At 34.5% G+C, this 17133-nt stretch overlaps 1 protein-coding gene, 1 long non-coding RNA gene and 1 other non-coding gene across 6 annotated transcripts; 2 read left to right on the forward strand and 1 right to left on the reverse strand.

The window, feature by feature from the left end:
• The first annotated feature begins 5906 nt into the window (after positions 1 to 5906).
• On the forward strand, positions 5907 to 6012 carry LOC128040018 (small nucleolar RNA R71). Its single transcript, XR_008194678.1, has one exon. It is a non-coding gene; the product is annotated as a small nucleolar RNA R71 (small nucleolar RNA).
• A 1307-nt stretch (positions 6013 to 7319) lies between these two features.
• Positions 7320 to 10011, forward strand: LOC105793965 (uncharacterized). 4 transcript variants are annotated; one of them, XM_012622890.2, is made up of 6 exons: positions 7320 to 7518; positions 8329 to 8433; positions 8544 to 8714; positions 9153 to 9323; positions 9397 to 9521; positions 9597 to 10011. In XM_012622890.2, the coding sequence occupies exons 2-6, from the start codon at positions 8391 to 8393 to the stop codon at positions 9654 to 9656; spliced, it is 570 nt and encodes a 189-aa protein (XP_012478344.2). In that variant the 5' UTR covers positions 7320 to 7518; positions 8329 to 8390; the 3' UTR covers positions 9657 to 10011. The 4 variants fall into 4 exon arrangements, with proteins under 4 accessions (XP_012478344.2, XP_012478342.2, XP_012478345.2 ...); XM_012622888.2 differs by lacking the exon at positions 7320 to 7518 and adding an exon at positions 7526 to 7707; XM_012622891.2 differs by lacking the exon at positions 7320 to 7518 and adding an exon at positions 7541 to 7711.
• A 930-nt stretch (positions 10012 to 10941) lies between these two features.
• On the reverse strand, positions 10942 to 15908 carry LOC105793967 (uncharacterized). Its single transcript, XR_001133662.2, has 3 exons — positions 15177 to 15908; positions 11362 to 11571; positions 10942 to 11180 (listed from the first exon to the last, which is right to left on the reverse strand). It is a non-coding gene; the product is annotated as an uncharacterized LOC105793967 (long non-coding RNA).
• Between the last annotated feature and the right edge of the window lie 1225 nt (positions 15909 to 17133).

The raw sequence follows: 17133 nt of genomic DNA on the forward strand, positions 1-17133 counted from the left end.
AAACTTATCTAAAACAAAAACTATAGCAAAGAGTTCTTTTTCAGTTATCATGTAATTAAGTTAGCTTCTGTCAATGTTCTACTTGCGTAGTATATCAGATGAAACATTTTGTTTCTTCTTTGACCCATCACAGCTCCAACAGCAAATTCGCTTACATCATATATCAACTCAAAAGGTGAGTTTCAATCAGGTGTAACAGTTATTGGGGTTGAGATTAATCGACTTTTTAATTCCTCAAAAGCTTTCAAACATATTTTGTTAAACTCAAAAATTGTATCTTTTTTTCTAATAAGGAACACAAAGGCTTGGAAATTTTTGAAAAATCTTTGATAAACCTCCAGTAAAAACTAGCATGGTTTAAGAAACTTATAACTCCTTTCATACTAACTAGTGGTGGTAATTTTTCAATTACGTCCACCTTCACTTTGTCGACTTCAATCTCTCTTTTGGAAATTTTATTCCCCAAGATAATTCCCTCTTTAACCATAAAATGACATTTCTCCCAATTAAGGATAAGATTTGTCTCATCGTATATTTTCAGTACCTTAGCCAAATTACTCAGACAAACATCGTAAGTATTACCAAAAACAGAAAAATCATCCATGAAGACTTCAACAAAATTTTCTACCATATCAGTTAATATTATCGTCATGCATTGCTGAAATGTGGCAAGTGCATTACATAAACCAAAAAACATTCTCCTAAAAGAAAACATACCATACGGGCAAGTAAAAGTGGTTTTTGTTGGTCTTTTAGGGCTACAACTATTTGGTTATATCCCGAATATCCATCTAAGAAACAATAATATTTGTTACCTGTCAGTCAGTCTAACATCTAATCCATAAAAGGCAACAGAAAATGATCCTTCCAAGTGGCTTTGTTCAATTTTCTGTAGTCTATACAGATTCTTCAACTCATTACTGTTCTCACTAGGATTAACTCGTTTTATTCATTCTCAACAATTGTGATTCCACCTTTCTTTGGTACACATTTTACTGGACTTACCCATGAACTATCTGAGATGAGGTAGACAATTCCCGCATCTAACCATTTGATAACTTCCTTTCTAACAACCTCTTTCATGATTGGATTCAGTCTCCTTTGCCCATCAATTCTACCTCTTTCATCCTCCTCTAGGATAATCTTGTGCATATAGAATGACGAGTTTATTCCTCGAATATCATCTATAGTCTAACTAATCGCCTTTTTAAATTTCTTTAAAACTTCAATCAGCTACTCCTCTTGGTGTTTTGTTAGTTCTACTGAAACAATCATAGGTAAAGTAGAATTGTTACCCAAATAAACATATTTCAAATGGGAAGGAAGTACCTTAAGTTCTAGTTTGGGTGGTTCCTCGATTGACAACTCTGATTGTGTGAATTCTCGAACTTTTAACTCTAATGGTTCAAACCATGGTGGTTGAACATAGCTCTTTGGATTGGCTTCCATCAAGGCCATATTATCATTACCTTCTTCATCTTTCAATGGCTCAGACCCTAAGGTGTTCTTTAATGGGTTCTCTTCAAAATTGTTCTCCCATTCCATAGAAACTAAAGTTTCTAGCTCCTCTATTATTGAACATTCTTCCGCCAGATTGGGGAATTTTATTGCCTTAAGAACATTAAATTTTACTTGATTGAATTGAACTCTCATAGTGAGTTTACCTTTTTGCACACGTTCTTCTCGTGGCTAGAAAAGGTCTCCCCAAGATGATCGACACTTCTTTATCTGCTTTAAAATTTAAGAATATGAAATTAGCAGGAAAAATAGGCTTATCTACTCTTACCAAAACATCCTCAATCTTTCCTTCAGGGTATGCTAAAGATCGATCTGCCAGTTGAAGTGTCACGGTTATGGGTCTTACTTCACCTATTTCCAATAACTTGAAAATAGATTTGGACATCAAGTTGATACTTGCTCCTAAGTCGCACAAAGCTTTACCACAGTAAGGCTCTCCGATATTACAGGGTATGGTAAAACTTTCACGGTCCTTCAGTTTCGAAAGTAGCTTGTTCTATAAGAATGCATTGCACTTCTTCGTTAGTGCTACAATCTCATACTCACTAAGTCTTTTCTTTTTTGACAGAATGTCTTTCATGAACTTGACATAGTTGGACATTTGTTCTAAAGCCTCCACCAACGAGATATTGATGTGAAGTTTCTTTAGAACATCCAAAAACTTCTTAAATTGCACCTCCTGTTTTTGCATATTTGGTTGGATTTTTTTAGGATACAGAAGTGATGGAACTTTGGGTTGGATTGGAAAAATTTACTGAGGAGATAAATCTACATCTAAAAAAGATGTTAGCTTATCAAAGTTTACTAGTTTAAATTTTACCTCATCAGACTTTGTAAGTTCTAGCTCTGCTACTGTTGGAATTTCAACTATTGCTTAACTTTCCTTATTCTCAATAAGTTTATCTTCAATAACAGCTTCCTTTGGTTCCAAAGTCTTACCACTTTGTAAAGTAATTACCTTGCAATGTTATTTACCCAAACTTCTTAGATTTTCTATATCACTTGGTAAGGCTCCTTGCGGTCTATTACGAAGTTCCGTAGCTAACAGACCCATTTTGTTTTCCAAATTTTTTAGTGTTGCTACTTGGCTTTGGATTAAAGCATCATTCTTCATCATGTATGCCTTCAACAAGTTCTCCAACCTGTTAGATGACTCAACTTGTAGTGGTTTTGGAGCTTGTTTATTAAACCCTTGGGATTGACTTGGTCTATGCTGCATGTTGGTGTTGTTCGGTCAATTTCCTTAGTTACTCCTGGAAAAGTTCGAATGATTACGCAATGAAGGCTTATAGAAATTAGACTGTGGTCATTGTCCACTTCTATTTTGGTGTTGATTCCCTACAAAGTAAACTGACTCGGGATTTGATGGACAATTCTTGAAAGAATGACCATCCCTACAATATACAAAGGAAATAACCTCAAATTGACTAGGTGGTTGGGCTAACAGGATTAAAACTATTAGTAAACTATTTCAACATTGAAGATATAGAAGATACTTGAGCTGAGAGTGACGTAAGGGCGTCCATTTCATGCAATTCGACTACTTGTCTTCTTAAAGTTCCTAGATTTGTCGATCACTGGTAATTTTTACTGGCTATTCTCTCGATGATCTCATAAGCCTCACTATAAGACTTCGACAGGAGGGCTGTAATGCCCCAAATTTTTTATTTATGTTCTTGCAAAGGTGTGACACAACTGTGTATCTACTTCAGTGGTTAAGTGTTTTGGGTGTGTGAGAGGTCCCAAATTCAAGCGAGGACTTGGGCAAATTTTGGTATTTTTATGAATGAGCCCTATCTTTGGTCAGTAAGCTTTTAAGTAAAAGTTGCCAAATAATTAACAGAACCGGCCTGCTGGTCTGGTGGATAAGTGGAGTGTTGGTGTGAAGGAGTTCTTGTGTTCAATTCTCTGTGATGGCATGGAAACAGTATTTTTGCTCTAATTTCGGCTAACAGTTGTGTTGGGGCAACATTCTGAGTAATTGTGTTTTAGTGGGTTAATAGGGAGTGATTTTAAGAGATAATGGGGAAGAGGTTATCAGAAAATAATCTGATTATCTTTTTGTTGCAAAAAAAAGTAGAGTTTTGATTTTCTCTCCAATTACCCAAACTTTTTCTGACATTTTATTCTTCTTTTTTCTCTCCTCTGCCAATTCTTTCCCCTAGTTGCTACCAAAACTTCCATTATTTTTTCCCCTTCTATTTCTTTCTTTATTTTCCAATTGATTTGGTTGTTCATCCTTCGTTGCGTGTGTTCGGAGTTAATCAATGGGTTGCTAGTTTTGAATTGACGCTGTGATTGTACGAAGTCGTGGTTACTCAAGCGAGGTTCTAGAGGCTTAGGAGTGCTTCGCATCAGAAATACCAGGTGTGAACTTGAAACACAGAAAATGGGATTTGGCGAAAAGCTAAAATTGCTTACTGTCGAGAAATAAGAGAAATAAGAGAAAATGATGCGAAAAACTATAGAGAAAGGAAATAAGAGTGTTATAAACTTGAAAATTATAGAGAAAGAAAATGATGCGAAAAATGGTTTTGGACAGCAGTAGTAGTCTAAAGTTGAAAAATCATCAAAAATAGTAGAAATTGATTTTGAGGTTGAATAAAATACGAAATTAAATTTTATTGAGTCTAGTTTTTCATGGAAGAAATAGTGTAAGCAATGAAATTGTAAGTTATGAGATATAATGAATTTTGTGAGACAAGGTCAGAATGGGTTTGGGTTCCCCTATTCTGACTTTGGAAAAATCATCGAAAATTGTAAAAAAAAATTAGGGGCTTAAATTTTTATGTTTAAATCTTTAACGAGTCTATTTTCAAGAGAAATAAACAAAAACATCATCCGAATTTCGTTCTAAGAGATAAATAATTTTTAGTAAGGAAATGTTAAAGCTGTCAAACAGGAGAATCGGGATAGATTTTAAGATTTTACTGTACTTATTTGATAAACTATAAAATCTAAAAATTTTATGGTAGAAAGGTATTTGAGTCTAGTTTCAAAAACATCAAGAAGATTTTAATTTGGAATTTTGTAGCTCAAGATATAAATAATTTAGGGACAATGACTCAAGTAGATAGTTCTGAATGAACATATAAGTAAATAGTGAAAACATATATGAATAATTTATCTAGCATGGATTACATTAAAAACGGATCACATGGCCAAGGCCAATTTGGGCCGAGTGCGCCACACGGGTACACATGGGCGTGTGGGCCCATTTTTACTGAAATGTTTCTAAGGTTGTACGGGTCGCCCAAGTTGACTGTGAACCTACTGTAAGGTCGGTAAGTGCTACTTAAACCCCTAAATGTGTGAAATTGATAGAATGATATCTGTACTGAGCATGTTAATATCTAAACGAATATATGTATAAAATTGCATAATAGCATATCATCCATTGTATGTTGCATTGCATTGGGTTGGGGGTTGTTATTCGGAGGAAGTGTACTGAAAGGCTTTAAGCCTAATTTACTGGCAGCTCAACTACAAACTACTGTTTTGTGCCGCATTCGGTACTACTTAGAGTATAAGGATGGGTGGGTTGATTATATCCCCACATAGAGTGTAAGGTTGGACGGAGATGGTGTGTAGAGGCTGGATGGGTAGGATTTTGCTCGCATAATCATATCACATCGACATTGTGATGGGCTAAGGCCCTACTGCATTTTTGACACTATACTGAGATGGGCTAAGGCCCAAACCGTCACTGATACTGAAAAGGGCTTAGGCCCAAGACTGTTCAAATGTGCACTGTGAATATTGACTCCTTGTTTGTTTCTGCAGGATTATAAACTGAGTTTACTTAAACTCACCCTTTTTTTTAATGTGCACAGGTAATCCCCAGACTTAGATGGATCAGTGCGATGGATGACTCAGCGGTGACCACAGAAATTTTTAGACTTCATGGTTTTCAATTTTCATTTTATGATTTAATTATTACTGATTATTTGGGTTGTAATTTAAGGACCCTCTGGGAATTTGGTTTTAAATTTTGGTTTATTTATTTATTTATTTTACTTTATGGATTTATACCTGCTAGTCGTAAAAAATTCGGTTTTCAAAAAGTTAAAATAGTTTCTAAACGCATGATCACTTAGACTGTTTTATTAAAGCTTCCGGAATGAGGGATGTTTCAAAATAAATATTTTAAATGAATAAAGACAAATTTCTAAGTTCTAACAAAGGTTTACTAAAGATAATAACATGGAATATTTTCAACGTAACGACGAGGTTTCAAAAACACTATCGTGTGACATTGTTAGATACGGCCATAACGTCTATACTAGGTTTGGGGTGTTACAAAAGCACAATTCGTAGAAGCATCTACCACCAACCTTGTGTGTGCGTTGAGACCATTATAGGACATATTCAATTGGATGCAATGTGGAATCCCGTGATGAGGGCATATACAAAATAACTCCTTGAATCTTTCTCACACCTCATATAGGGACTCGTCATCCAATTGTTGAAAAGTAGTGATCTCATTCTGCAACTTAGCAATTTTGCTAAGTGGGAAATACTTTACCAAAAAGCATTCAACTAATTCTTTCCAAGTTGAAATTGAATGTGGTGGCAACAAATTTAGCCATGCTCATGCTCAATCTCGTAATGAGTATGAAGATAACTTCAACCTCAATGCGTCTTCAGTTACGCCGACTATCTTAAAGGAATCTCTCACCTCCATGAGTAGTCGAAGGTGAAGGTGTGGATCTTCTGTGGGCATACCACTAAACTGGCCCATGGTTTGAAGCATATGAAACATTACAGGCTTCAATTCAAATTGGGATGCCTTGATCTTCGGTCTCTTAATTCCCTGATTTAATTCAATAAAGAGGAGCACAACGTACTATCTTATAGTCAATCCCTATCATCAGCAATAAGGATTGGATTATGCATATTAGCGACACTATTTCCTTGAACATCATTTTGATTTCCAAAGTCCATTTCAGCTTGTCTTTGGAATATTCTTTCTCATCTTCTTTGTCTAAATGTCTTCTCGATTTCAGGGTCCACAGGTAATAAATCAATAATTTGATCACCTAAAAAATAATTCACAAAAAAATTAAAGAATAAATAATTAATTAGTAAAGTTAGAAATAAATGGAATAAAATAAAAACCAAATTGCAAGAATAATTTCACAAAAAAATTTAATAAGGCAACAATCCTAAGCAACGGTGCCAAAAACTTGTAACACGTGGTTTGTGCAAGTGTACACAGTCGTTATCAAATAATAAGTAAGTAAAAGAGTTATCGTCTCCACAATGACTATGTATGTTAATCAATTAATTGTAAAATTAAAGTTAACAATTTTGTAAAAGAACATAATAATTTTTTAGTGGTATGATGTAAAAATAAATAACTAAATGCAAAATAATCCCTAATACAAATTAATCTAAGTATGATGAATGAATAAAATGGATGAGATGGACTTAGCAGCACAATTCACAAGATTTTAACAACAATAACATGAATAGGCTATAATAGTCACATTATTCAACTTAGTTCATTTTCATCATGCTTACAATGTTTCAGAAAAATAATCCAAAACAACTCGATCTTTCATGAGTTTGGAACAAAATTAAGTCATTTTGAAATCTTTTACTTAAAAATATATGCATTTTACAGGTCATATTCAGCTAAGGGTTTCTTAGAATTCATTTGAAGTAACAAGGACAGGTTAGGTTTGAAACCTTTTAATCACATAAACCTAAAAACTATGCAAGATAATAGAACTCTTTCAAGTTATTATGAACCTTCAATTTAGGGTCCGTTTGATTGTGGGATTTAGTTTTCTGGAAATTGTTTTTTGAATTTTTCGACATTTGTTTGGTGGAAAATGAATTCTACAAGGAAAACCTTTTACAACCACGGGTAAAATCACTTCCTTAGTTTTGGAAAATGTCTTACCGATTTTCCTTCTGTAAGACATTTTCCATTCCCTTCTTTACACTCTCATCGTCTCAGCTTCAAAAATTTCTTTGCAGAATTTCTTTAGAAAGGTATGTTTTCTATTTCCACTTTCATTTCTACTCATTTTCTATGGCTTCTCCCATTCCAATCCATTCTTCATTTCGATTCCCTCAATCCTTCCCGCTCCGACCCTGTACCCGTATTCCAATCCATTCTTCATTCTCATTGAATTATTTCTGTTGGTGAATTAATGCAATTTCCAGGCTTCTACGTGTTGGGTTTGTAATTTTCTAAACCTCATAGCTTTTATGGGTTTCTTTTTGTTATTAATTTTTAGCTTTTAATTGTATTTCTCAGTGTTCTTAACTTTTCTTCCATTGGATTGTGGTTTCGTAGCTTATGGCTTTGAGGGTTATGCTTGTTCTGTTTATAGAGTTTCTTCCATTGGATTGTCATTTCTAGGCTTTTAGCTTTCTTGGGGTTCTTGTTTTTAAATCTATTGGTGATGCAAATTCATGTTCAGTCCTCGTTCGCACGCTTCATGTGCGGTCAAGGATATGATACCTGGACAAGGAATGGATTTTGGACAATATATAGACCCTTTAGATTCTATTTCTCAGAGGAAGGATTTTTATGGTAAGGGTACAGATTATAAGAGGTTTTCAGAAACAGAAAAAAGATATGCTTTTTCCAGTCAAATTACGGATTTAATTGAAAAGCTTGTAAATATAATTGAAGAATCTGAAAGATCATCTCCAGCACGTGCTTTTGATATGCAAAACAGCATTTCTACAGCACTAAAAGATATGCAGAAACAACTTGATCTTATTTCCAAGTATGATTGGGACTTTGTATCTTGAACAATATATAGGAGTGCTAAAATGTCTTGTTTTTATAAGGTTATGAAGGAAAGGATTCTGGATTGGCAGCAGTCACTACGTTGGCATCATCATTGGACTATATGTCTTCTAGATCGTCACTCAAACTGCTTTTACCCCTGGGAAGTGTTATTGAAGCAAAATTGCTTAAGCATTGTTTCTCTGTGAAGTGTTATTATCTGCTTGTATATATATTGACAATAATCTGAAGTTATTTCTCTTCGGTGAGTAGGTAGACCCTGCACAGGTCCTAAATGTTCCTGTTATTCCAATTGGAACATTGCTTGCTGCTACCCATCCTTTTGCAGCTAACCCTCCCTACATCCTGTCTTGGTTGAGTCCTCAAATTTCTGCCCCGGACATGTTGCAGCCAAAGTTGTTTGAAAAGCTTGTTACGGAAAACTTCAGTAAGAAAATATGCTTCACCTTTGGCTTCCAGGATAATGCACAAATGCTAAATGTAGACTCTGGCATTGATGCTTTTAACTGTCATATTATACGAATGCTTCAAAATGCTTTAGAAGTACAACGGTACACAGAAAATTGTAGGGTCTTTCAGTTCAGAAGGCACTGTTCCATGTGTTGATGATTCCTCTGCTGTCGTTTTCATGTGCTTGTTAGCTTGTGTTGGATCCTACTTAAATAATTTTGTCCTATTTTTTGCCCTTTTCAACCTATTGAAGTTGCTCGTTCATGTCTTTCTCGTTGATACTTACATCCTTGACAAGTCTAGAAAAATTTAAATGAGTCTTCAAATCTCCATTTGACCCTGGCACGGTTAGATTTTATTTACTTCCTACTTTTTTGGACCATTTCATGAATGACAATTAAAGCATAATTTACAGAAACAGTGCCTGCCAAGCTTCTCTTGCAGCTAGCAACAATCTTTGAGGAGGGAGGATTGCATGACAGGAGTGGGACATTCTTTTACAAGAATCATCTCAGTAAAAGCAATGTCCCCGTCTTAGCAATTGCCGGAGACCAAGATCTGATATGTCCGCCTGATGCGGTATATGGTATGATGTAATTTATCCCTCCTGTCTAAATTGCATCTAGTTTTATTGTTCTGCTTTGCTTTGTTTTTCTCAGTTTGTAATGATATCAATGGAGCAAAAACAGTGAAGCTTATTCTCGAGCCATTGGTCACATACAAAGTTTTTGGAGAACCAGGTGGTCCGCATTTTGCTCACTATGATATAGTGGGTGCCCAACTGGTAAGATTTAATACTTTCATATTTGATGCAACATAATTAGCTTCTCCTAAATATTTACACTTCCTTTTGATGCAGGCCGTAGATCCAGTGTATCCTTATATAATAGAATTTCTCAATCATCATGACGCAGCTTGAAGTTGTTGAGACTTCTTCTTCATTTAAGCTTCATTCTGTATTTTTTTCCCATGAAAGAAGGAGCCGACTTAAGAAGAATCTTCAAGCCAGTCTTGCCCTTAAAATTCTACATCAACTAGTACATATACATACATAAAAGGAGGTAAAGGATCAATACCATGCATGTAGTTGTATTGTTGTATTAAAGTTTGTTAATATGTACAGACATTTAGAAAAAGTAGTGTATGTTTATATGGTATACATATATCACTACTCTCTCTCTTAGACAACAACATGTAGTTGTATTGTTGTATTAAAGTTTGTTAATATGTACAGACATTTAGAAAAAGTAATGTATGTTTATATGGTATACATATATCACTACTCTCTCTTAGACAACAACATGTAGTTGTATTGTTGTATTAAAGTTTGTTTATATGTACAGACATTTAGAAAAAGTAGTGTATGTTTATATGGTATACATATATCACTACTCTCTCTTAGACAACAATACTTCATCATTTGTAAATGGTTACCCATTAGAAATTTTGACTCTCACAAAACATTTGATGATCTTAAGAGAGATGTTCGATTACCATAAAGCTTATACTTCATTTTATAGAGAAAGGTTGAATTAATTGTGTCAAACTCCTAAGCTTTGATTGATTTTAACCAAATTAAACACAAGTTTAGTCTATTGGGAATTTAATTATTGCTCAAGAATGTTGTATTGTATGAAGTTTACTTCCCATTTAATAAATAATAAAATAAAAAGGTAAATTTTAGCCATTTCTCTTCACTTTTTTCCAATTAATAAGAAAGTATTTTTTTCAATTTATAACTATTAATATTGTAGCTTAATAATTGAGTATTATTATAAATAAATCATTGCAATATAGGTAATAACAATTTAAAATATAAAAATTTATTAATATATATTAATATATGTAAAACAAAAGGAAAATATTTTCAGAAATCATCAAACAAAGAAAATATTTTACAGAATTCAATCAAACACTAGAAAATATTTTCCAGTAAATCATTTTACAGAAAAGTAAAACATTTTTTAGAAATCATTTTACGGAAAATATTTTACTGGCAATCAAACGGACCCTTAGTCGGGTTAGGATCTAAATTAAGCATGCACTTTTCAATTATTGTGTCCATTAGTCGTCATCTGGTTAGGATCGCTCAACTAATTCTAATCCATTCAATCACTTATGAATGAAATACATATTTGAGTTTAATTGAAAACATGAACGATTGAGGCACAGAACATCATAAATATAGTTTAAACGAACTTTATTAAATTAATGCAACCATTCTAGCTAAACAAATTTAAGCCACCATCATTGATGACAAGATAACAAAACAAATTGCAAATATGATTAAAAGTAAACAAGGATAATGAAGGATAAACTCTTATTATTTCAGCAATTTTGCAGAATCTGGTCAAAGTGGCTTCCTCCAATCATCGTGTTGCTCCTTTCCAAGTTGCTTCTCAAGGTGGTCGGCCAAGAGAGTATCTTCTCAAGGTTTTGCTGGCTAAAGGAAAACGGGATTATGGATGATTATGCATGGGAAGAAAGGAAACAATGGAAGAATGAAATGAGAAATGAAAAATGATTATGAAATGAGGGATGGTTAAGGGATTATTGAAATGAGGAATGGAGATGGGTATTTATAGTGAAGGATGGTAGTTTACTAAAAATAACATGATGACTACCTTAGGTTTCTCCTTCCCATAGCCGACCATAAATTGTGGATAAGGGAACTTTTTGGTGTAGGGTCTCCAGTAAATCTCCCAAAGTGAATTTTTGAGTAGTCCATATGCCTTTGCCGAATTAGGCTTGTTCTCCCTTGTTTGGACAGTTTGGTGGCCTAATTGTCCATCAATTGACTCTTCTTTAATTTGATCAAATCAACTCTTCTCGACCTATTTTACATGTGTTTTCCGTCCATGTAGAGTGAAATTAGACATGTCCATGCAACTTTAATTTAAAAATAAATCATGCATAATTTCTTTAGACGAAATGCGTTAAAAAATAATGTCAAGTTTAATATGGAACATAAAATAATTAAGTTATGTACAAATTTAATGCAAAATAGCATAAAACCACATTCTTCATTAAATCATGCTCATTACTGAAATATAAACAAAATTCGCCCAATTAGTAATCAAATACTCGGGATTAATATTAACTTTAAGTAAAAAAGGCGTCATAAATTACTAAAAAAACCTATATAAATTAGAGTTTACAGTAGTTCTAGCATAGATGGATTTGGAGGATGCCTTACTAGGGGTAGATAAGATATCTTTGACATTGACGGAGGAAGAGAAGAAGGTAAAGATAGAAAGGCTTTAACACAATTACATATGTATTTGTCAAATGAAATTTTACATGACATGATGAAGGAGAAGACTATCGCTGCATTATGGGCAAAGCTACAATAGCTATTCATATCGAAAACCCTAATTAGCAAGTTGCATATGAAGCAATACATTTATGCTCATCGTTTGGAGGAAGGTGGGTCTGTGCATGAACACTTAGCTTTAAAGAAATTCTCTCAAAGCTAGAGGCCATCGAGGTTTAGTACGATAAATAATATTTAGGGTTAATTCTACGTTGTTCATTTCCCCCGTCTTATTCAACCTTTAGAGATACAATTTTGTATAGCTGCAAATCTCCCACAGTTGATGAATTATATGCTTTCTTAACATTGTATGACAAGATGAAGCATCTTATGTCTAGATTCAACTCTTAGGGAGAGGGTCTCATTGTTCTTAGGAGACAAGAACGAATACTGATGATAATCATGAGAGGACACAAACAAAATACTCACAGTAAATCTAAGGGTAGATCGAGATATTCAAACAGAGGTAAAACCTATAATTTCTGCAAGAAGAAATGGCACGTTAAGTTTGAGTGATATGAGTTGCATAATAAGATCAAAAGGGACGCATCAAATCGAAAGGGAAAATAACCAAAACAATCCAAGGAAGCTGATATTGTAGAAGACGACAGTGATGGTAAACTCCTAATTACTTCTGCCAACAACCCTAAAGTGAGCGAGGAGTGGATTCTTGATTCTGTTTGCACCTTCCATATGAGTCTCAATCGGGATTGGTTTACAACATATCAAAAAAGTGTCTGAAGGTGTTATTTTGATAGGAAATAATGCTTCATGTAAAATTGTAGGTATTGGCACGATCAAAATTAAGATGTTCGATGAAGTCGTCAGAAAACTTAGTGGCATACGATATGTATCAAAACTAGAGAGGAATTTAATTTCATTGAGTAATCTTGATTCCAAGGGGCACAAGCACACAGCTGAAAGTGGGGTTCTAAAGATTACCGAGGGTTCCCTCGTTGTGATGAAAGGGCAGAGAAAGACTGCCAAGTTATATTTTTGGCAAGGTTTAACTGTTATTGGTGATGCAGTCGTCGCTTCCTCCTTCTTGTCAGATGATGATGTTACTAGACTTTGGCATATGCGTCTAGGGCATATGAGTGAGAATGACATGGCAGAATTGAGCAAAAGAGGACTTCTTGATGGACAAAGCATTAGCAAAATGAAGTTCTATGAGTACTACATTTTTGGGAAGCAAAAAAGAATCCGATTCACTAGAGGAATCCATAACACGAAGGGATTGTTGGATTATATTCATTATGATCTTTAAGGACCATCTAGAGTGCCTTCGAAAGGTGGCGCTAATTATATGCTAACGGTCATTGATGATTTTTTCCAAAAAGGTTTGGGCATTCTTCCTAAAGCATAAAAGAGATGTGTTTTCCATGTGTAAGGCTTGGAAAAACTATGATCGAGAAGTAGATAGGAAAATAGATAAAAACATATCGACATCGATAATGGCTTGGAATTCTGTTCTGATGAGTTTAATGAACTGTGCAAACTAGAACGGATCATGAGACACTTGACAGTTTGTCATACTCCATAGCAAAACGGCATCGCAGAATGGATGAATAGAACAATCATGAAAAAGGTTCGATGTATGTTGTCGAATGCTTGTTTATCGAAGTCGTTTTGCGTTGATGTAGCCTCTACTGCATATTTTTTTATTAACCAGTCTCCATCTATTGCAATTGAGAAAAAGACTCCACAAAAGATATGGTCTGGTAATCTTGCTGATTATTCTGATTTGAAGATTTTTGGGTGACCTGCGTATGCTTATGTTGATAATAGAAATTGGAACCTAGATCCATTAAATGTGTTTTTCTTGGTTATAAGGCTGGTGTTAAAGGATATAAGTTATGGTGGCCTGAAAATAGAAAAATTGTGATTAGCTTTGTCTCCGCAATTAGATGATGATATTGACTACATAAAACGTGTTCCATACTCTAGTGTAATTGGATCTCTCATGTATGCTATGGTTTGCTCACGTCCAAATTTATTATATGCAGTTAATGTAGTTAGTAGATGCATGGCGAACCTCAGTAAATAACACTAGAAAACAATTTAGTGGATTTTTATATACTTACGAGGTACTACTGGTGTTTGCTTACAGTTTGAAAGAACTAGAGATGGAGTCATTGTATATGTTGATTCTGATTTTGCTGGAGACCTTGATAAAAGAATATCTCTCACCGGCTATGTCTTTACTATTGGAGATTGCGCAATCAGTTGGAATGCTGCTTTGTAAACTATAGTTGCTTTGTCTACTACTAAAGCTGAGTACATGGCAATTACCAAGGCTTATAAAGAAGTTATTTGGTTAAAGGTATTCTTTGGTGAACTCAATAAAGACCTTTAAACCAATACAATGTTTTGTGATAGTCAGAGTGTCATCTTCCTTACGAAGGGTCAAATGTTTCATGAGAGAACAAAGCACATTGACATTCGATATCATTTTATGTGTGATATTATTGTTCGTGGTGATATTGTTGTGAGCAAAGTTAGTACTCATGATAATCCTACAAATATGATGACTAAGTCACTTCCTATAAACAAGTTCGAGTATTGCTTGGACTTGGTTGGTGTTCATTATTGAAGAATACCATTAGGGTTTCGTGGAAGATGTGGAGAACTTGTTTATTGAGAGTTCGTGATGAAGAACTTGTTCATTAAGAGTTCGTGATGAAGAACTTGTTCGTTGAGAATTCATGTTAAAGTGGATATTATTAGAGTTGTGTGACCCAAATTCTAAGAGATTGCTAGCACGTCAAGGTAAACAAAACACTTTTTCTTTCTAGAAGATTTAGTACTTATTAGTGTAATATATTTAACATTTATTAGCATAATATATTTGACATTGATTAGAATAATATTTTTCTACTTATAAATAGATGTCGAAACTCCTCTTATATCATTTGACTTCGACATTAGTGAATTTTCTTCTCCTCTGCCCATGATTTTTTTCCCGAAAGGGTTTCCACGTAAAATCTGTGTTCTATTTTTTCTTTCTTTTTCTTTGTGATCTTTCTACATTGTCATTATCGATGTTCAATTTTTAACATTAGTGTAATGAAATTGATCATGGTTTCCTTATGATGTCAAAATGATATTGCGCCATAAAATTCGAACCTTAACTAGACCATGTCACCAAGAGAGCACTTGAAGGTCTCAAAATCAGCTTGTCGCCAAGAGAGTGCTTGAAGGTTGAAGGCCTCAAAATCAGCTTGAATACATTGATCCAACATTGATATGGGATGCGCGTGGACCAAGATCGAGTTGCCAAGTCACGAGGAAACTCCTACGAGGCTCTATCGAACAGATCTGAAATCAAAATGACAAATAAGATTAAAAGTAATTCAGAACGAAATTAAATCCCAAAAAACAACTAAGAACAGCCAAGAATCAAAGAACTTATGAATAGATGTTATTTCGGAATGCAAGAACACGAACGATCTCCAAGATTGATTTCCCAACCAGCCGAATGATTCGGCCCAATTGAACACCCAAGTTGATTTCCCCAAATTCCAGCAACCGAATGGCCCCCAATCAGAATATGTAAGGAACGACAAGAACCCTAGAAATTGGGGATTTAAGGCTGATTCCCTGCTACCAACAAGAGAAAGATTTATCGATTCTTTAATATGAAAAGGGCTGAAAACAAAACAAGAAGAGCAAATAGATCAATAAAGAATCGGCACAAAACAGAAATAAAGAAAAGAAATTGAACAGCAAGTAATTTAAAAAGATAGGTCCTAAGAAGCCTTGAAAACCCGAAAGAATTCACAACTCCCTTCAAATGGCTCTAATCTCCCCTCCAAAGAGTATCTATGGCAAGAAGAAGGCTGAAGATGGCTCCCACAATCAAAAGATTGCTAAAACAACTTCTAAAGAAAACTCAAGAGAGAATTCTTGGAGAAAACCTCAAAGAAAATTCTGCTCTCAACAAATCTGAAACTTTGATTAAAATTCTAAGTAGTGAATACAAGGGGTGGCCGGCCATCACTTATATAGGCCTCAAACTAATCCTAATCTCATTAGGAAACTTAAAAATTAACCCTAAATAATAAAAATAATAAAAGAATTTCTACTAACACTTAAATGGGTCAATTTTAATGAATTTAACATGTAATATCTCTAGAGCCTAAAAATTAAATTAACAAATAAAATGTTTACAAATTGGGCCCTTTGATATTTTGACCTGATTTTCAACTAAGTATGCATGGATTTCTTGATTGGGCTGGGAATTTACTTATTGGGCCTCGCCTTCAGGAATTTGGGCTTGTGATCCATTTCCTACCGAATTTGGGTCGTTGATGCTCGTAACGGAGATCCAATGCGCGTTGGCTGCAAGATTCAGTTTCTTGGACCAAGATTTCCAAGATTTGAAATCTTGATTTTCTTGATTCTTGAAATCGCTCCAAACGTAAAATTGGGCCAAGATTCAGTTTCTTGATTTTCTTGAAAACAAGAAAGTGAATCTTGATTTTCTCGTTCTTTGGTGTACGCATGTAAGGCCTTGCTAACAAACTCCTGAATGGTCTCATTTAGTTTGGAACGCATTTGTCAGGCCTTTGATCTCGTTATTGAGCCTTGTGGTAATTTGAGCCCATCACGTTCTTGAACTTGGGTTGGACCTTTCTGACTCGTATCAAACATCCTAGTTACATTGTCGTAGATTGACTTGCTTGAAGGTCTCAGAATCAACCTGAATACCTTGATCCAACGTCCTAGTTACATTGTTATAGATTGACTTCCTTATGCACTACATTCTATAGATTATCCTTGATCCAATGCGATTCTCATAGCAGCCAATTTGTAGTCTATAGATTATCTTGATCTAGTGTTTATCCTTGTAATAGTCATTGATTAATCAAGCTGTCCGTTTTAAAAGTTGACGCAAATGGGTGAGATCGTCTTATTTTAAAAGTTACTTGTAATAGTCAGTCGATTATTCCTTGCAAATGGATGAAGATATCTAAATGATCAAACAAGTAGTCCTCGCAAATGGCTAAAGATGTCCATTTTCAAAATTGTTTTTATAAAGCAATGGCAAATGATTGGCTTATATAGTTCCTCACAAACAAAT

The sequence above is a fragment of the Gossypium raimondii genome, chromosome 3, assembly GCF_025698545.1.
Source record: "Gossypium raimondii isolate GPD5lz chromosome 3, ASM2569854v1, whole genome shotgun sequence".
In the NCBI taxonomy this organism is placed as follows: domain Eukaryota; kingdom Viridiplantae; phylum Streptophyta; class Magnoliopsida; order Malvales; family Malvaceae; genus Gossypium; species Gossypium raimondii.